This window comes from Schistocerca piceifrons, chromosome 7 (assembly GCF_021461385.2).
Source record: "Schistocerca piceifrons isolate TAMUIC-IGC-003096 chromosome 7, iqSchPice1.1, whole genome shotgun sequence".
Lineage (NCBI taxonomy): Eukaryota > Metazoa > Arthropoda > Insecta > Orthoptera > Acrididae > Schistocerca > Schistocerca piceifrons.
This window is the reverse complement of record NC_060144.1, coordinates 20,310,870-20,332,999: the sequence shown is the minus strand read 5'-3', so window position 1 is coordinate 20,332,999 and position 22,130 is coordinate 20,310,870. Positions and strand designations below refer to the sequence as shown.

The window sequence follows — 22,130 nt, the reverse complement described above, 5'->3', positions numbered from 1 at the left end:
TCTAGAGGATTTGTGAAATAGAAAGACTAAATTAAAATTTTACTTCTGCTCTGGTTAAAGCCATTAAGCCTTTGTGTAAGTTAACTTTCAAAACAGTTCCAGGTGACAGAAATCTTCTGGCTTCTCCTTTTAATCAAAAGCTGCTGAACTGGAAACGAAGAAGTCATTTATAGGAGCATAATTTTCATAAATGAAATTGGGAGCTGTCTAGAATATATTCTGTATAGAGATGGAATGAAAAATTAAATGAAGGCCAATATTTGCAATTTTTTATACAACATTGACAAACTTGCATTAAAAATTAATGATAATTTAGAATGTGAAGAGTATGATGCTGAAGAAGAGTACGCGTCCAAATGGGTGTCATGAAAAATTGAGTCTGTAGAAGACGATGAAAAAAGATACCAATTTAGGAACAGACAATAAAAGAGAAACACAGTTCTCATTACTTTCATAATCTCAATAGGCTCAATGTAAATTTTTGCTGTTATTTCATGATGATGAGGGTGCTCATGTCATTTAGTGACAGTGGCAGATTTCTAGTTCAAAAGCAGGTCTGTGAGTTTTTTTAATGAGTTGGAAACAACTGCTAATGCTTTATTTTTGTAAAAAAATTTCATTGGAGGTTTGACAAAACTTTTTCATTTTGCACGAGAGGAGTCTTACATCATGGGCTACACTGAAGAGAGCTGTGCAAGAAGGATTTGACATGAAGCCAGATGCTGCAGAGATCCACAAACGACTGTCTTAACAAAAGTAGAAATGGGAAGAGTCTCTACAAAAATATTTTCCCATGATGAAATTGATTGTCTGTTGTGCAGATATTAATTATGACTCACTATTCCTGTCTGTGATTGACTGGATAGACTATGATTCAGGCACAAAACTTCAGCTTTATGGTGCTGTAGATACGAAAGAGTTTAAGAAAGTGCTGCTTAAAATCCAAACAGAAAATATTTCAGCTGTAGCACCAGCAGTCACAGATTAAGTGACAGCAACCACGAGAGAAAGAAACAGACAGTTCATATGCAATGACTTTGTCCAGATCTCATCTGAATGCACAAATGAGAAGAATAGTCAAAAGGCAATAATGAATGGAAATGCTGTTAAGGAAAGTATTAACAATTGTAAATTTAAAAATATCCAAATAAGTATCTGAGAGAAGCAGGTGCTAATTGACTGTGACAGTCAGTTTGTTATGTCAGGATGTTTAGGAAACAATGAATGCAATCTTGACAGTATTTGGGAGAAACTTTCTCTTTCCACAAGTATATTTTATGACTACTGTTAAGATTGATGATATGAAAACTGAAACAGATATTTTGTTGTTTCTAGATACACTAGGAATTTAAAAACAGTAGTTGTGGACCAGACTGAAGTTTTGATAAACGAGGAGGGAGTTACTACCAGCAAACTCACCTCACATGTATCTGTAAAGCAGACAAACTAGAATTAAACACAGAAAACTCTGCTGGTGATGAAGAAAAGGAACGTGATGAAGACTTAGTGACTAAATACACTGTAACAAAGACAAAGTCCATAATGTGAAAACTGAAGATCAAGAATCTTGTCCAGTACCAAGTACAAAAGTAAAGTAAGTGATACTACAAGGGTCCCAGGACTACAGTGACATGTGATGAATATATGCAACACTGGCCAAATGATACTCATCATTCAAGTTGGATGATCATCAGGAGAGCCAAATGTGGGATTCAGGTGGGGAATGTAAAGGTGTTCCTACTGCTAAACAAGTGATTCACCAGAGAACAACCTGAGTAATGTACAGTACTTTTTTATGTTAACAGAGAAGACACAAGTTGCATTGTACTGTTTTTTTGTGTTCTTCATTATTAAACTTTTTAACTTTGAGAGTAATAAATAGTGTACATGAAAGTCAATTCATGTTCCTACAACATATCTGACACACACACACACACACACACACACACACACACACACACACACAAGAAGATAAACACCCCATTTGCTAAGTCTGAAAACTATGATATTGCTATCACTATTATAATTGTTATTACATTATTTCAAATTGCAGGTGAATTCACAAAACGTGCTTTTCATGCTGGTAAGCTTGATCTGACAGAAGTAGAAGGCCTAGCTGATTTGATACATGCAGAAACTGAAGCACAAAGGCGACAGGCAATCAGGCAAGCTGAGGGAGCTCTGGCAAAATTGTATGGTGAATGGCGCAAGGATCTGCTTCATAACTTGGCACATGTTGAAGCTCATATTGACTTTGATGAATCTGAAGATATAGGAGGAGATGTGTTTCATGCTGCCGAACTTTCTCTGCACCAGCTGCGTGACAGTATTCAGGTTTGTTTTGTGTCAGACATCAAAAGCTTTTCCTATTAGCTAATGCTAGCAGAAACGTCCTGAAAAACCTGCCATGTAATTCCATGAAACCTCAGGGCATATGCATTACCTTCACAACAAAAATAATTCCAGAATTCCAATGAAACATTTTCAGTTGTAAACCTTACCAGTTCTGCGTACACTCTTGGTGACCATGTAATGTTTCTTCACTCTAGCAAGTTAATAAGTTCAGGGGATATAAGAGATGACAAAAAACTGAAATCTCTAGTGAAGATGTGCTTCTTCCTCTGCTTCACATCAAACTAGGCTTAAAGAAGCAATTTGTTAAGGGAATGGATAAAAGTGGAGGACAATTTGTGTACCTCTACCTCTCAAATAAATGTCCTCATCTTACATCTGCAAAAATGGAGTGTGCCTAAGCCCCAGATTAGACAAATTCAGTAAGATCCAAATTTTAAAGAAACCTTGAAGACAAAAGAAAAACAAGCATGGCATAGTTTATGTCTATCTTCAAGAGTATGCCAGTTCAGTTTCTTCAGCATCTCTGTGACTCTCTCCCATGTGTCAAACAAACCTGTGACCATTCGTGTTGCCCTTCTCTTTGTATGTTCAATATCCCAGGTCAGTCCTGTTTGGTACAGGTTCCATACACTTGAGCAATATACTAGAATGGGTCACATGAGTGATTTGTAAGCAATCACCTTTGTAGACTGATTACACTTTCCCAGTATTTCACCAGTAAACTGAAGTCTACCACCTGCTTTACCCACAACTGAGCCTGTGTGTTCATCACATTTCATATCCCAGTAAAATGTTACCCCCATGCATTTATATGAGTTAGCCGATTCCAACTGTGACCCTTTGATACTGTAGTCACAGCATACTTTTTTTTTTCATTTTGTGAAGTGCGCTATTTTACATTTCTAAACATTTAAGGCAAGTTGACAATCTGTGCACCAGTTTAAAATATTATTAAGATCTGACTGAATAATTATGCAGTATTGCATCATCTGCGAAAAGCCTTAGGTTACTGTTATTAATTTATACTGTCCACAAGGCCATTAATATACAACATGAACAACAAAGGTCCCAACATGCCCAAACTTACTTTTACATCAGATCGTGACCCTCCATCCACAATAACATGCTGTGTCCTCCCTATCAAAAAGTCCTCAGTCCAATCACAAATGTCACTTGATACACCATATGATCATACTCTTGATAATAAGTGTAGGTGTGGTACTGGGTCAAATGCTTTTCAGAACTCAGGGAATACTGCATCTATGTGAATGCTTTGACCCAAAACTGCCAGTATGTCATTGAGAAAAGTGTGAGTTGGGTTTCACTTGCTTTACGTTTTTTGGAATCCAAGCTGGTTGGCATGGAGGAGGTCATTCTTTTGAGATACCTGGTTGTATTCTAAGATTCTACAGTAAGTCGATGTCGAGGATACTGGATGGTAATTTTGTGGATCATTTGTATTATTGTTCTTGTAGACACGTGTGACCTGTGCTTTCTTCCAATAACTGGGCACAATTTTTTGTCTGAGAGACCTATGATAGATTACAGTATTAAAATTTTTTTCTGGGGATATGAGTTGTGATTATTATGTGAGCTGAATTCAAATCCATTTTTAGATTTTTTCCTATCAGGCACAATTTTGAGTAATAACTATTTTAGCTTCTTTACCTTTTGTTTACTGCATAAAAAAAGCATTAAACTCTAGTGTTTCTATACTTTGCTGAAGATATATTTCAACCAATAAAAGAACTACTCAGTACATCCACTGTTATACATCATCATTAGTGTTCTGCTAATAGGCAGGTTTTCACATGGTAGTTCTCCAGGCTGTTCGGTCTTCTGCCATCCTCTTCAGGTCCATGTAATTTCCTCCTCCCTTTATGTCATCTATCATCTTGTATCTACTTCTTCCTCTCAGTCTTCTACCACAAACCAGCCCTTCCAAAGCATCTGCTAGCAAGCACTCCCTTCTCAATGAATTTCCCAACCTGTTCTTTTTCCTTTCTCTTATAACCTTCAGCAGACATCTTCTCTCACACCAACCAATCCAATACTCTTTCATTACTCACTCTTTCCATCCAGCATATCCTCTCCATTCTCCTCCACATCTCAAATGCTTTTAACCTTTTTTCATCCTCTCATCTCAGCATTCATGTTTCTGCCACATATAGTGCCACACTCCAGATAAAACATTTGCCAAGCCTTTTCCGTAGACCTTTATCTAATTTGCCACATAACGGTCTCCTCTTTGTGTTGAATCCCTTCTTCACTATGGCAATTTGAGTTTTCACCTCCTGTTGACAGCTCAAGTCCTCAGTTACTGTGCTTCCAAGATATTTAAATGCACTTACTTGGCTAATGGTAGCTTGTCCTATTTTAATATTGGACAGTGTGCATCTTGTACTGATGACCATACTCTTTTGTTTTTGCTGTGATTATTTGCATCCCTTATTCCACAAAAGCTTCATTCAGATCTTTCCACTCACTTTCTTCCACTAGCACCATGTCATCAGCAAATCTCATACATTCTAATCTTTTTCCACCAATATATATTCCTCTTTTCTCATCAAAGCCTTTCGTGATAGTCTCTTCAAGGTATGCATTAAACAACAGTGGGGAAAGGCAACAACCTTGTCTAACACCTCTTCCAATGCCACTTCCTCCTAACATTTTATTCCCACTTGTGTAAATATAGATTCTGTATCAGTTGTCTCTCTTTCCCATATGCTCCTTTCCTCTTCAAAATATCCATCAGCTTGGTCCACTGGACTCTGTCAAAAGCCTTTGCTAAAGCTTTAAAAACTGCAAAGATTTCTCTACTTTTTTCTGTAGGTCTTTCCCTTATAGTTCTTAACAGGCCAATAGCATCTCTTGTTCCTTTTCCTCTTCTAAACCCGAACTGCTCCTCTGCAATCCCTGTATCCAGCTTGCCATATAGCCTTCTATTCAAAACTCTCAGCAACACTTTAGCTGCATGAGAAATTAAACTGATGGTCCTACACTCTTCACATTTTTTAGTGTTTCTCTTTTTCTCTATTGGTATCATAACTGTTGCAAATAAGTCCTCAGGCCATTCCCCTTTGTCATATATCTCATTCCAGAGGTAGGCAATTTCTTTTCTTGCCTTGTTTCCCATGCTCCTCAACAGTTCTGCTGGCAAATCATCAATTCCACATAACTTCCTATTCTTCATCTCCTTCAGTGCCTTTTCTGCTTCTGCTTCAAAGTTGATGAATCCGTTTCCATCTCCTGGCACATATTGCTCCTCTTCAATCTTAATTTTGCTTTGTATTTCATTCCCCTTATACAGACATTCAATATATTCTTGCCATCTGTTCAAAGCCTCATGCGGTTCTTCTGCTAAAGTACCATCTGCTCTTTCTATTTCCATGTTATTCCTCTTTTATGTTCAACAACCATCTCACTAGCCAGTCTATACATCATTTCATACTTTCTCTCTTTCTCCATTTTCTCTATTTCGTTGCATTTCTGTGTATCCATTTTTCCCTTGCTTCTACAGTTTCTCTTCTTAATTCATTATTCTGTTTCCTGTACCTCTTTTTGCCTTCTTCAGTTTCCACATTTTTCCAGTTCCTCTGCTCTTCCATCTTTTTCAACATGTTTTCTGTTATCCATTCTTTCCTGGTACTTTGGGATACTCTAATTCCAAGTACTTCTTTGGCAGAGTCCATGAGCCCTTCCCTCACTTTATCCAATTTGTCATTAATAGTTTCATCAACACTATCTCTTTTTCCATTTTTCCAAATCTGATGCCTTTCCTACTTCTTTGAGTCTTTCTGTGTTATGTCTTTCTTTTGCTTTCCTTCTCCAGACTTTTTTCAACTTCACTTGTATTTCCCCCCACTACTAGGTTGTGGTCTGAATTTGTATCCACTCCTGGATAAGCTTTGGCATTCTTCAAACAGTTCCTAAACCTTTTTTGTATCACGATGTTGTCCAACTGATATCTTTCCCTATTCAAATTTGATATCCACGTGTAATGTCTCCTTCTGTCGTGTTCAAGTAATGTGTTACCCACTGCTAATGAATTTTCTTTACAGAAACTAATTAGTCATTCACCTCTCTCATTTCTTACTCCTAATACAAATTTTCCTACTGAATCTTCATCTCTTCCTTCACCCACTTCTGCATTCCAGTCCCCCATGATGATGATGATGCAGGCATTTCTATTTTCTTTTTCAATTAGTTCTTGTATTTTCTCATAATATTCTTCCACTTCCTCATCTCTGTGCTGACTGGTTGGCATATATACCTGTATTAACATCAAATCGTTTGAACTTCTCACCAGTCTTCCATCAATATAGTTTACCTTCAGTACCTTATTTTTCAGCTTTTGCCCTATCATTATTCCTACTCTGTTTTCACCACTCTTGATTTATCCTGAGTAAAAGAACGTATAATCTCCACTTTTTATCTCCCCATTCTCTCCCCATCTCATTTCACACAAACCAAGGGCATCTGATCTGTTCCTTTTCATATGCTGTTTTGCATTCTCTAGTTTTCCTGCTTACAGTAGTGTCCTCACATTCCATGTTCCAATCCTTATCTTTCCTTTCTGCATTGTCCCTTTCTTCCTTTCAAATATGTCTACTCTCAGTGTGTTCCCCTCCCGGAGATCCGAATGAGGGGAAGTTTTAAGTCCGGAATCTTTGACATAGAGAGACATACCAAGCACTGCTTGGGAATGTAAGGTGGTAGTTTCCCATTACTTTCCACATAGGCAGTAGGTTGCCCAGCCTAAAATCAGTCATTCACTGTGAGTCAGACGCTGTCTGTAGCCACCCTTCTGGAGTACAGTTGCTAGGACAGTTTTGGGATAGGAAAGGGGGAGTGATAGGTCATTGTGGTACACATATCTGGCTCCTCCCCTTTGGCCTGTCCAGCTTGGGTGACCCTTCTGGTAGCTAAGCTACCACCAGCATAGTCCTCCGGATCCAGAGCACACAAACCTCCTCACCCACACAGACAGTGCTACGTTAAGGCAGTGTTCCCTGAGGAGGACTGTTATACATAGAGCTTAAAAAATTAAAAACATAATCTAAAAATGTATATTTCCCATCACTATACTTTATACATTACATCATTTATACTTTTATTCATTCCTTTTATGATGGATGTCCTTGCAATCTCGAATTATATTCCAGTAGCAATCAGCCATCATGGTATGTATCAGTTTTGCTTCATATTTACGTCCTGATGTCCTTATGGAATGTTTCTCGATGTTCATCAGACATGTCATTGCATCTTCATGAGAACTGATCCAAATGAGAATGCATGAAATGCACTTTGAGGGATGTGTTGCATCCCAATTTTTGGTATGCAACAAGCATCTCATTTACCAATTCTTTGTAGTTATGGGCTCTTCATTTTTACAGAACATTATTTGTGATATGCTTAAAACATATCCATGCTTACTTTTCTTCTGTCACCAGGATTTCTTCAAATGCACTTACGTCTACATCTAACTCTACATTTATACTCTTCTTGAAAACTGGAACTACCTGTGCTCGTTTCCAGTCATTTGGAACCTTTCGTCCCTCTAGAGACTTGGGGTACACAACTGTTCAGTGGACTTTCCTCTGTTGAGTGATTTCAGTTGCTTTTCTATTCCTTGGACACTTATTTCGATGTCATCCATTTTTCCGTTCATGCGAGGATTTAGAGAAGGAACTGCAGTGCGGTCTTTCTCTGTGAAACAGCTTTGGAAAAAGGTGTTTAGTATTTCAGCTTTATGCATGTCATCCTCTGTTTCAATGCCATTATCAACCCAGAGTGTCTGGATATGATGTTTTGACAAACTTACTGATTTAACGTAAGACCAGAACTTCCCAGGATTTTCTGTCAAGTTGGTACATAGAATTTTACTTTCAAATTCACTGAACACTTCACGCATAGCCCTCCTTAAGCTAACTTTGACATCATTTAGCTTCTGCTTGTCTGAGAGGTTTTGGCTGCATTTAAATTTGCAGTGAAGCTCTCTTTGCTTTTGCAGTCATTTCCTAACTTTGTTGTTGAACCATGGTGGGTTTTTCCCGTCCCTCACAGTTTTACTCGGCACATACCTGTCTAAAACGCATTTTACGATTGCCCTGAACTTTTTGCGTAAACACTCAACACTGTCAGTGTCGGAACAGAAATTTTTGTTTTGATCTGTTAGGTAGTCTGAAATCTGCCTCCTATTACTCTTGCTAAACAGATAAACCTTCCTCCCTTTTTTTATATTTCTGTTTACTTCCATATTCAGGGATGCTGCAACGGCCTTATGATCACTGATTCCCTGTTCTGCGCTTACAGAGCGAAAAGTTTGGGTCTGTTTGTTATCAGTAGGTCCAAGATGTTATCTCCACGAGTCAGTTCTCGGTTTAATTGCTCAAGGTAATTTTCGGATAGTGCACTCAGTATAATGTCCCTTGATGCTCTGTCCCTACCACCCATCCTAAACATCTGAGTGTCCAGTCTATATCTGGTAAATTGAAATCTCCACCTAAGACTATAACATGCTGAGGAAATTTATGTGAAATGTAGTCCAGATTTTCTCTGAGTTGTTCTGCCACTAAAGCTGCTGAGTTGGGAGGTCGGTAAAAGAAGCCAATTATTAACCTAGCTAGGTTGTTGAGTATAACCTCCACCCATAATAATACACAGGAACTATCCACTTCTATTTCGCTACAGGATAAACTACTACTAACAGCGACAAACACGCCACCACCGGTTGCATGCAGTCTATCCTTTCTAAACACCGTCTGTGCCTTTGTAAACATTTTGGCAGAATTTATCTCTGGCTTCAGCCAGCTTTCCATACCTATAATGATTTCAACTTTGGTGCTTTCTATCAGTGCTTAAAGTTCTGATACTTTGAGGGATATGTTGCATCCCAATTTTTTGTATGCAACAAGCATCTCATTTGCCAATTCTTTGTAGTTGTGGGCTCCTCATTTTTACAGAACATTGTTTGTGACATGCTCAAAACATATCCATGCTTGTTTTTCTTCTGTCATCAGGATATCTTCAAAATTTGGGTCTTACTGAATCTGTCTAATGTTGGGGCCAAAACACATGCATCTTCCTTTGTCTTTGCTGGTGTAAGACAAGGAAATTTATGTGAGAGGTACACAAATCCTCTTCCACTTTTATCCATTCCGTTAACAAATTGTTTTGTTAAGCCTAGTTTGATATGGAGCAGAGGAAGAAGTACATCTTCACTAGCTACCAGTTTCTTCTACAAAAAATTTTTTCTCGCAGTTTCCATTTTTGTAAAGTCCATGTGCTTTTTTTTTTTAATATAATGGAAATCCATGCCTCAACTATCCCACTCACATATGAAACAGCCATATTTGGTGTAGCTTTGCTGCATACTTAATATCATGGTTGTTATTTTGAGGTCATGATGTATTTTCCACTTATGTTCAATGTATTTCAAACATGTAAGTATGTATTCCAAAATTTCATATGACTCTTTAGCCATATTAGCATATGCAATTGGAATGAAAGGAATTACCTTCCCATTGTGGAGTAGAACAGCTTTTAAACTAGTTTTGGGGTATCTGCACAGGGTCTCCTGTCCTGTTCATTGTATTCAAAGTCCAGAGTTCTGATTATGTCACATACATCATTACGGAATGTTTGAAAAAAAAAGAAAAAAATGAAAGAAAAGTGCATTCTCTATTGCTATAAGAAGTTACATTTGTATCTTTTCTTAGAAGATTACATTCTTTTAACCTAGGTCCTGGCACTTCTGCCTTTTGTTTGCTTAGGCCCAACTCTCAGACTAGATCATTCAGATATGCCTGAATTAAGATCCACAGATCTCGATAACTTATTGCCTGATATTTTGGATCACGTCTTTCAGGAGAGGAGGCAAATCATGACTAACACTTTCTTCTTCACTATCTGTGTCCAAAATGTGGTCTTGAAGGCACTGGATCACTGTCAGACTGTGGCACTGGTTTGATTGCAGAAAGCAAATTTGGGTAAACTATGTGTCTTCGACTTTCTGCTTGTAAAGCCTACAACTTTTGTGAGACAAAAGTAATAGTCTACTACATGATCTTTTTGCTCCCTCGAAGACATGGGTGCTGCGGACAATGTGGAATTTTTACCCTTCCACCAACTTATTAGTTTTACATAACAATTCGCTCAACACATATGTGGTGCCCAGTCCTTGTCCTGGTCTCCTTGTTCCATTATAAATAAATGCTTGTAAGCCTTCTTTATGATATATCCATTATTTTGATTTGCAGCTCCTTGTTTTGGCAGTGTTTGCAGCTAAAATTTTTTGGATGTGAGGTCCGCCAGTTGTACAAAACACCGTTTTTCTCAGTACCCAAACTTGTTTCGGCACCACTCTGCCATCATCATTGGGTTTTCATTTTTATTTATTCTTTACATTTGGTGTGCATGAATTTTCTGGATCACTTTTGTGTTAATTACAACAAGTAGCTTGTCATGTTTTCGTGTGGCAAGCACTTCCATTCTCCGCATCATGCTGAGATGTTGTGATGCATATGTAACTATAGCAAGTATTTTCCACAAATAATGTAGTAAAACACTTTTCACTACACCAGAACACAGTGTTATTGTGGTTTGTTCTTCTTTATGAAGGGCAAAGATTTCTTTCTCTGCCTTTCCAGTGTGTACTCTTTGCAGACGTAACAAAAAGAGTCTGAATTATTTTGACGTGTCTGGTGACAAGACATTTCCTACGAAGAAAAAAAATGTATGAATAATATGTGGTAAAAAATAAACACCAAGATATTTTTAGGTACAAAAGATTATGTTACATTTTATTTGTGCAAAAAAATAAAAATAAAAAAAACATGCTTAATACAGTAAAAGATTCTGCAAACTTACAAATTGAATTCCACAAAGGTGGATGCTGTGTGGTTCTACTTCAGTATGGCAATGATTTTTTTTTAAGAAAAAAATGAAAGATCCCTTTCAATAAGTTATTAACATCAATCAGATTAATAGATGTATTGCTGTGAATAGAGAAATATATACTCACATGGTTGATATGGATTCCAAAATCTCGCCCTTCCCTTACAGGACATGCTGAAAGCCATGAATTGAGGCAGTCAGATAGATGCCACACTGCTTGACTTCCAAAAAGAATCTGACTCAGTCCCACATCAACACTTATCAAGGAAAGTATGTTCACATGGAGTATCAAATGAAATTTATGCTGGATTGTGAGAATTCCTCAGTAGGGAGGATGGAACATATAATCAAGGATGAAGAGTCATTGACAGATGTAGAAGTAACTTCAGGTGTTGTATATATTCAGGTGTTGAATATTAATTACCTTGCAGGCAATGTTAATAGCAACCTCAGATTTTTCGCAGATGCTGCAATTATATAACGTGTGTTCTTTATATGTTGTCCACCCCAAATACTGCTTTGTCCATAAGCCAAAACCAAAAACATGGGTAGCAAATTGACATTATTCAGCATGATTGCCATGTAACTTCGTGTTTTACAAAGGTATGAACAGCAGTACATCTTATTAAATAGCTCCATATATGTTTTATTCCATAATCCATTTGCTCTTATCAAAAATGTATTACATATACTGTTCACATAAATATGACATTATTAAAAATGTAACACAGAACTGACTGACTCTTCTGTACTAGTACATAGTGCAGGTGCCTGGCTAACACATCGTGTCCACTTGCTGGAGTTGACAGTAAACAAACACAGGGAAAGAACACGGAACACGCCAATCATTCAGTCAACTTCATTCATTTGTACACCAACAATGAGTAAGTATAAATGCTACTCATAAATGGTGAATGTGAATTGGTAGAACAGCAATTGCAATAATGTCATCTTATATGTTGTGTACAGTAAAGACAGTCCTTGATTAAAGACTGCATCATTGTTACTTTGTGCATATTCTGGTTGAATCTAGGTGTAACACAGCTCAGGCAAAGGAACTTTACAGAGAGTTAAATTCTGACATGAACCCACCTTCTCAATGGATGTTTTACTGCCTTGTTGTGATGCTTTAGGAAATGTACTTTTTCATGACAGCTTGAATAGGAGATTGGCATTCCTAAAACCAGTGTACATCACATTCTGACATGTTACCACTTCCATTCATATCATGTACACTTGCACCAAGAATTCTGTGAAAATGATTTCAAGAATTGTGTACAGTTCTGTAGTGGAATATCAGCATCAGTGGACAGTTAAAGTCGGGTGTGGAAGGCTTGGTGGTACAATTATTGGCCCTTCTTTCCACAGTGGTAACTTAAAGTGCAGGGCATATGCCAACTTTCTGACATCAATTCATCCTCATCTCTTGCATGAAGTGTCACTAAGAACCAGAATGCTTATATCGTATGAACACAATAGGTGCACAGTGCATAATGCCTTGCGTTCACATCACGTTCTGCACATGATGCTGTTATATGCAGGGTGGTCAGAAACAGTCTGAAAAGCTTGAAGGAGTATTGCAGGGTAGGTTGTGCTGAGAGATAATTGTTAAGAAAAATATGTATATCACACGATTTCTTAGTTAATTAGCATTGAAGTTAGCCAGTCAGGACATTGTACATGCAAATTTAGATGGCCCATCAGATACAATTAGTGTCAGTTGTTCTCATAGCATAGATGACAGTAGCTGAGGCAGCTCAGCATTTGGATTCAATCCGTACTGCTCTCCCATGTCCAATTCATGTATTGCTCTCTCATTCAGTGTTAGGAAACAGAATGAAGAAAGCATTTGGTGAAACCATCTCTGATGGATTTCTCAAATTTGTGTGTGCAGTGATCCAATTGGCTAAATTCAATTCTAATTAACTCAAAGATAGCACCACATATCAAATGTTTTTCTTATCAGTTATTTCTTAGCACAGCCTACCTTGGAACACCCTTATAAGCTTTTCAGACTGTTTCCAAGCGCCCAGTATAAAAAAGCACTGCCTAAGAAATGATGCACACATATTCAGTCAGATCTTGATAAGATTTCAAGGTGGTGCAAAGATTGGCAACACATTTTAAATATTCCAAAATGTAAAATTTTGCATTTCACAAAGTGAAGAAAATGTAATATTCTATGACTACAGTATCAATGAGTCACAATCAGAATCAGTCAGCTCGCACAAATACCTGATTATAAGAATTTGTAGGGGTATGAAATGGAATGGTCATATAGATTCAACCATAGATAATGGAAGTGGAAGATTTTGAGTCATTGATAGTATACCGCAAAAAATACAGTGAGTGTGTAAAGGAGATTGCTTACAAATCATCCATGTGACACCTTCTTGAATATTACTCAAATATGTGATAACCATATAAAATAGAACTTTCAGAGGATGTTGATTACATACAAGTAAGAGCAACATGTACGGTCACATGTTTGGCCCTTTCATGAGTAGAATGAAGGCTTTCATGACCAAATGACATAGCTGCTGGTAAACCTTTCGGCATGTGAGGTCATGGTCCAAGAAATTCTTCCGTTCCTGACATTTCGGCCAGGACTGCACTAGACATCCTCAGAGGGGCTCCTCCACCGAGTCTTGCCAACTGAACGAAATGTCTGGAACAGAAGAATTTCTTGGACCACGACTTCACATCCCAAAATGTTTGTCAGCAGCTACCTTGCAAGAGTGTCACTGAGATGCCTATTGTCGTGAAGTGTGGCTGTAAAATAATGGGACTATTGCTTTAAACATTTTATTCCAAAAATAAACACATTTAGTTATTGTCACCATCAATATTCTCCTCTCCCTTATCCCTACAACACTCTGTGCAAATTTTCTCCAAGGGACTCAGCATTCATTTGCTGGGTATGGGCTCGGTGACCCTGGATCCCTGAACTGGAGACTGGTAAGCACTGCTAGTCCTCTGTTACTATAAGCTCCAGGCATGCTTCAGTGACCACTGTACAGCATGGCAGAGAATGTTGTGTGTTTCAGAGGACGAGGGCCTTGGCTTCACCGCTTGGACTGCAACCTCAACCTTAACGTGTGCTACAAACTGGTTAGGCAAATGGATGTTAAGGTAGAACAGTCTCTAGCAGGCAACCTCTGGAGTACCCGCTGCCCTCCAGGCTTGTTCAGGCATGCAGGGCTCTGCCTGGGTCGATGTTTGTTTCCCTATGGAATGGTCTTGTCAAACAACTACTCCTGACAGCATGGGTACACCGCCAGGTAGTACCTACACCCACTCATCAAAGAGAGCTCAGTTGGTCAGTTCTCCCAAGAAGAAGTCTGAGAACCATAGTAACAGGGTATTAGTGTGCTGTAACACTATCATTGTAATGTCCGCCCCCGGTAGCTGAGTGGTCAGTGCGACAGACTGTCAATCCAAAGGGCCCGGGTTCGATTCCCTGCTGGGTCGGAGGTTTTCTCCGCTCAGGGACTGGGTGTTGTGTTGTCCTAATCATCATCATTTCATCCCCATCGACGCGCAAGTCGCCGAAGTGGTGTCAAATCGAAAGACTTGCACCAAGTGAACGGTCTACCCAACGGGAGGCCCTCGTCACCCGCCATTTATTTATTTATCATTGTAATCAAGAGAACAGGGGGAACTTTTGAGAAGGACTCCCATTTCTATAGTCACGAGGCATTGGAGGGTATTGCTAGGTCCCTAAAAAGTGTCAAATGACTTCATAGATGAAGATAGTAACTGTTCTCGAAAGAACAGATACCACTGATGACTGTGCAGCTTCTCTAGAATAAATGATAACTGAAACCCTCAGCTGCTGACAGGTGTTGTTGATATACCTCGATGGGGACAGCTGAAAATGTGTGCCCCGACCGGGACTCGAACCCTGGATCTCCTGCTTGCATGGCAGACGCTCTATCCATCTGAGCCACCGAGGACACAGATGAATTGCTCGACTGCAGGGACTTATCCCCAACTTATTCCCAACTGTCCACAATCTACATATGTAATGTACCTAATAGATATTTGCCCATCCGCTCATTACTCGCACACACTAAGGTGACGATTCCCATAAGAGTTCGGCCAACCTTTGTGCATTCTCACAGACGAAGGTCAGTGGCTGGGTAGCCTTTAATTATATATATGAAGATAGTAACTGTTCTGTAAAGGACAGATACCATTAATGATCGTGCAGCTTCTCTAGAATAAATGATAATTAAGATCAACAACACTTGTCAGCAGCTGAGCGTTTCCTATTGGAGGAACTGGAGAGCTGGGCACTGGCTAACCTTCCCCCTGACCTCCCAAGTAAATCACCACCTCTGTGGGAGAAAGACAAGACTAACCATTGTTAATCAGTTGCTCCCACAGGGACTTCTGCATTTAATTGGATACTGACTACATGTGGAAGAATTACAGTTTCTGGTCCAGGAGAAACTGTTCTGCATCTGCTTGCAGGAAACTCATTTTAAAGTCACTGACACACCTGCATTACTGAGTTATCACCCCTACAGGAAGGATGATATTGCTGGAGACAGGGCTAAAAATGGAGTGGCCGTTTCCATTGATGACAAATGTCACTCCTCTCTTGTCCCTCTCGCCATGGCCGTATAAGCAGTTGCCATGAAAGTTCTGGCACCAATTAACTTCACAGTGCATTCTTTATATCTTCCACCTCATGATCATTTAGATGCAGACACACTGAGAGAACTCTTCTGGGCACATCCACACCCATTCCTCCTTGTGGGGCACTTCAATGCACACAGTGTGTTGTGAGGTTCAGCTATCACTTGCTACAGGGGTCGAATTATCGAGTGACTCGTCCATTCTGAGAATATCTGCCTTTTGAACTCAAGTCATTCTTTGTCAGTTCCTACAGTTTCAGCAATCAATTGAATACTGAATAGACAGTCAGATTGAATCAGATTACTTCCTTTTTTTATATTGTTATCTTTGTGGTGTGTGCGTGTGTGTGTGTGTGTGTGTGTGTGTGTGTGTGTGTGTGTGTGTGTGTGTTGAAGTGCATCCCGGACACCTTCAACATGGAATTGCTTGAACCACTCAACAACTCACATTCTTGATAAATAGTCTTTGCCATACGCTTCTTTTAGTAAAAGATAAGTTTCAGCACCAGTTTTTCCAAGTTTCATCTATAGCTTCACGACAATTCGTTGCTCCTTTATTGCACTTATCATTTTTCCAGCAAAACAAAATGAGGGCCACAGCCACACTGATTTGTCTAGAGACACCAGAGGTGCCGCATTCAACTGAGAAGGCGTTAGGCTTCACAGCTGTTGGTCGTTCGTCTTTGGCACATGCATGCTTACCCTGTGACAGAGTCAGTTCCGTTATTTTACAGTGACACCTCATATAATGTAACCCCCATATGTATCACTCTTGTAGTGGTCACAAAGACAAGATTAGGCTAATTACAGCACTCACAGAGGCATTTTAAGTAATCATTATTCCCTCCATAGGTGGGTGGAATGGGAAGAAGCCCTAATAAGTGGTGTGATGACGAGTGCATCCCTGTCGTGTACTTTTCAATGGTTTTCAGTGTGCATGTGTAGACAGCATAAGGGTTCAAGGTTCAGCTGTGGTTGTGCATTAATACACTACAACGTATTGTTCATTTGCTTTTGTTCAGTGCTTGTGCTTCTGTGGATTCTCATCTTTTAGTAGTACAAATAAGAATCAGCAGGTGGCTCTGTTGGTGTACTCACTATACATAATATAAAGACTATGAAACAGCAAAAGACATTACATTTAACACTTCACTTAATGAAAACAGGTGTAATTATTTTAATGGCAGGCATTTATTCATTCTTTTTTTGCCCTTCTATCCCCCACTTTTCTCCTCAAAATATGAGATCAGCCAGAGTCGAGTATTTGAAAGCTATAGTAAAATTGTGTAAGAGAATGACTGGAAAATAGTTATCTTCAAGTGGTAAGTTCAGTACGTACAGGAAACTGTCCTGTCAGAATTATATTAAATGGTGAATTACTCCACATTTAAAGGAATGAATATAGTGATAACTTTCATAGTAAGATCATGCATCTCATTGCCTTATTATGCCTTTGATTTATATATTTTCAGACATGTCTGAAAGAACAGACTCCATTTTAATCCAGGAGCCCTTATAGAATAAGACACAAAGGAATTACAGACACTGGCTGCGAGCAGGCATTGATTGAAATCGAGGAGGAAAGTTGAAAATTTGTGCCGGGCAGGGATACGAAACCGGGTTTCCTGCTGACTAGGTAGATGCACTGGCTCCTGGGCTGTTTGGCCACAGTGGTTATTGCAACTGCATGGACTATCCTAACATTCCACCCATCAGACCCAAATTCTCAACTTACCCACACACTATTTATGTAGTGCCTGTTGCCCATTATTGCTATCAATTTATAGTCTGTGTGAGGATATAATGAATTCTAGTTGTATTATAACGTGGCAATAATGTTTTTTTGGTGAAGTCTGGGATGTGTACCATTGCTTAACACAAGGAAAACAGTGATCAATATACCACGTCTTATTACGGATATCCTCCACCAAAAAAATAATATGTATCTCGTGTAATCTGGGGTGATGTTTCTTGATGCTGCTGTAGGTTCATCTTGATGTTACTGCACCGCCACACGGGAATCGTGTAATGGTTGAAATAAGTTTCAGTACTTCTTGTTCACAGAGAATTTTATTTTGCATGCCATACGTTCAGTGGCGAACGTACAGTGTCTGACTCCATGCTGTTGATACAAAGTTCAGTCCAAGACTGATTTAAGACTGACCTCATACTGACATATGACTGACTGACCTAAGACTGACCTATGGTGGCGTACAAATTGCCTCTGTTTATATGATTTTAAACAATTACTGTTATTGTTACATATTGCATTTTGCATATTTAACAAGTAAAATTTTCACATACATCTTCCCAAATTACATAGAAAATTACATGGAATAACAGTGAATAATTTCATACAAAGACAGGAAAGAGTCTGTTTCCATTAAGACTATAAATTACATGTTTTATCATTGCAGCAATATATTTTGTTAATTTCAAATCATCCTGTCATTTTCAGGTGAACGGAGTGATCAGTTTTATTGAATGAAAGGCCTCGATTCAATTAATTAAATTTTGTACAAGTAAAATTTTACATTTCTATATAGTCATAATTACAGTTCTATTAACTAACACCAATTATAATGTGAGCATGTTTGATCCTGACTGAAAAATCATAATTTCATATTTCTATTAGGGATCCAGATAATTTCTGATTTAAAAAACATAAAAATAGCTGTCTCTCGATGACTTGAAATGTCGGAACTTTACTTGTTAATTACTCCATAATTACAATAGCAGGAGTGTTCCTACCATGTGCCTATAGTTAGTATTGTGTGTAAATTATGCTGGTACATTAGCTTTTAATCCAACATGTTTCTTCGTTCCATATACTGGTGAGGCACAACATGAACAATGTCAAAGCAACAGTTTAAATTGGTGTAAATTACTAATATTACATATATGCCCTCTTCAGGGGAGTGGAGATGAGACTGGAATAGGATACAGGATCCCAAAAGGGGTTGTGGTATTACACAATGTCGCCTTAAACCATTCTGTCATCTTGTAAATTAGTCCCCTCATACAAAACTATATTAGTAACTTGTATGACGTGACAGTACAAAGAAGAAACTAGTGCTACAGGCAACCCATGTCCTATGCAGTGTAAGCTAATCAGAGAATGTGTGCTCTGCTCCACAACTATAGTAAACCTCTTGCTGTTGACATTCTTATGCACATCAACATACTTGAATAGACTATGTGTTTGAATAATAACATATGAAATACTAAATCGGCTGTACATGTGTTTGGGTGGAAAAGGCTGTGTGATCTTCACAATGTCTACTTTTGTTTTTGTTTCCACTGTCACTCAGTGCCATGAAAAACATTCAGCAATGCGTAATGATCTGGAATGAAATTATGTTTTAATGGTCCATGTTTCAACTGTTATTCAGTAGAATGCATTGCCTCATAGTTTTATTTGGAATGCAATTCCCCCATCATGAATTAGTAATAAAATATTATGGTGTTATAATTTTTTAATTAACTGGTTGTAGGAACACTTGTCTGACAACCGTAGAGGAGAAATTCTGAGGTCTGGAGTTCACACAGCTATTGTTGGTGCACCTAATGCTGGCAAGAGCAGTTTACTTAATATTATTTGTAAGTGTTTGTTTTTACTTTCAGTTTTATAGTTTAACAGTAGACTAGTACAAGAATATAGTAATTAAATGTGGTATAGGCACAGTAGGCCAACATCCTGTGTATGCCAGGCATGTTCAAAACCTTGCCCTTTTATTGAAGACATTGTTGTGAATTTGTATCTACATGTATTACCCCAATAGAGAAGTATATTTTTCTGCGGCCTTGCCATACCCCTGTGTCATTATGGGAATCCACAGTTTTCCTGTAGAGCTTTTTCTGTCTCCATGTAAAATTTTGTACCTGACTTTCAGAATTAAATACATGAGCAGTGGTAAATGAAAGAAATGAAGAAGTTGCTGATTTACGACTATATAAGTAGCACACCTTTTGTGAAGTTGTCACTGACCAAAGTAACAATGAAGTTTATTTGTACTATAGTTTTGTGCACATAAATGACAGAAACTCCATAGATGAACTGTTTATTTTATTTCCTCATTTTATCAGTTATTAATTTTGATAAATCGACTAAATTCTCACATAAATAAGTACAGGAAACAAATATGAACATCATTTTTGTAACTTTGTAATAAAGACCAATAAATGTGTAACAAGAAAAGTTCTACTAAAGTTTTGCCTGTGATCTTCATGACACGAACAAGTCCATCATGCATTGGTTATACTTAATAACTTCTAAGTATAACTATAGCGTTTCTCAAGACTTATTAACTTCTGTGCTGCCTTTTGCTTGCAAACTGATTAATTCTGATATACTTTTTTTCATGTAGTTCTGTAAATTAGTAATAAGATTTTTATGCATTATTGATTGTTGAACAAAATATGGAACAAAGTTGAGGTTATACTCGTGCCATACCATGCTGTTGTATGATGTGGCACCCCCCTCCCCTTTTTCTCTTATACACTTTCAACTGTGTCAGTTTTTGCTGCCACATGTGCATATACATCTGTACTCTGCAAACCACCATGAGGTGTGTGCAGAGGGTACATCCCATTGTAATAGTTATTGGAGTTTCTTCCTGTTCCATTCACATATGGAGTGTGGCAAGAATGATTGTTTGAATGCCCTGTGCATGCAGTAATCTAATCCTCATGATCCCTGTGTGAGTGTTATGCAGGGGGTTGTAGTATATTCCTAAAGTAATCATTTAAAGCTGGTTCTTGAAACTTTGCCAATAGACTTTCTCAGGATAGTTTACATCTATCTTCAAGAGTCTTCCATTTCAGTTCCTTCAGTATCTATGTGACATCCTCCCACAGATTAAACAAACCTGTGACCATTTGTGCTACCTTTCTCTGTATAAGTTCAATATCCCCTGTTAGTCCTATCTGGTATGGGTCCCACACACTTGAGCAGCATTCTAGTACTGATCACACGAGTGATTTGTAAGCAGTCTCCTTTGTGGACTGATTACACTTTCCTAGCATTCTACCAGTAAACCAAAGTCTACCACCTGCTTTACATACGACTGAGCTTTTGCGATCATTCCATTTCATATCTCTACAATGTGTTACAGCCAGGTATTTGTATGAGTTGGCCAATTCCAACAGTGACTCACTGATGCTGTAGTGATAGGATACTACACTTTTCACTTGGTGAAGTGAAGTGAAGTGAAGTGCAAATTTTGACATTTCTGAACAGTTAGAGCAAGTTGCCATCTCTGTACCACATTGAAATCTTATCAAAATCTGGCTGAATATTTATGCACCTTCTTTCAGGTAGTACTTCATTATAGATAACTGCATCATCTGCAAAAAGACTGATTTTACTATTAATACTGTCTGCAAGATCATTAATATAAAACATGAACAGCAAGGATCCCAACACACTTCCCTGGGGCACACACAAAATTACTTCTACACCTGACGATGACTCTCCATCCATGATAACAAGTAATACACATTTATACAAATCTTGTGCTAGGGAGCCACTGACGCCCCTCACAGCTTGGCGACCCAAGCAACAGCTTGTGCCACTTGGGCCTTAAACCAGCCCTGGGTGCTGATTTATTTTATATTTCAAGCTTTTTTTCATGATTTAACAGACAGAAGAAAGGAGGAGGAGATTGGTGTTTAACGTCCTGTCGACAATGAGGTCTTTAGAGATGTAGCACAAACTCAGATTAGGAAAGTTCAGGGAGGAAATTGACTGTGCCCTTTCAAAGGAACCATCCCAGCATTTGCCTGAAGTGATTTAACAGACAGATTTATGTGCAAATGTCATGTCAGGAAGCTTATCATTTTATCTGATGGGTATGAAAATGTATGAAAAACCAAACTTGTACACCCATTTTTCATTCCTTCCTTCAGGTCTGTTTGTTTTATTTCTGTCTGTTACCTGCTACTTACAGTTGTCAAATTTACGTGTTGTACTAGTTTGTTTCATCTTTCCTCCCCCTTGCTACAAGCCACATCATAATTCCATTTAAGTAACTCTGCAGTTGTAGAAAGTTATTTGTGCCACTAGTCACACAGCCATGGAGAAAGGCCAAGTGACCTCAAAAGATAGATGTGATTGTCTTCAGTGAATATTGTTTGTTGCTTATTGTTGTTGTTGTGGTCTTCAGTCCAGAGACTGGTCTGATGCACCTTTCTATGCTACTCTATCCTGTGCCAGCTTCTTCATCTCCCAGTACC

At 38.4% G+C, this 22,130-nt stretch overlaps 1 protein-coding gene and 1 non-coding gene across 4 annotated transcripts in view; one reads left to right on the top strand and one right to left on the bottom strand.

The window, feature by feature from the left end:
• Positions 1-22,130, top strand: part of LOC124805258 (tRNA modification GTPase GTPBP3, mitochondrial) — a 137,716-nt gene that overhangs the window by 54,861 nt on the left and 60,725 nt on the right. For all 3 annotated transcript variants that reach the window (XM_047265770.1, XM_047265768.1, XM_047265769.1), the window contains 2 exons: positions 2,054-2,334; positions 19,391-19,496. In XM_047265770.1, coding sequence (XP_047121726.1) covers positions 2,054-2,334; positions 19,391-19,496 — 387 coding nt within the window. The remainder of the gene's footprint in view (positions 1-2,053; positions 2,335-19,390; positions 19,497-22,130) is intronic.
• Positions 15,136-15,209, bottom strand: Trnaa-ugc. The gene has a single exon. It is a non-coding gene; the product is annotated as a tRNA-Ala (tRNA).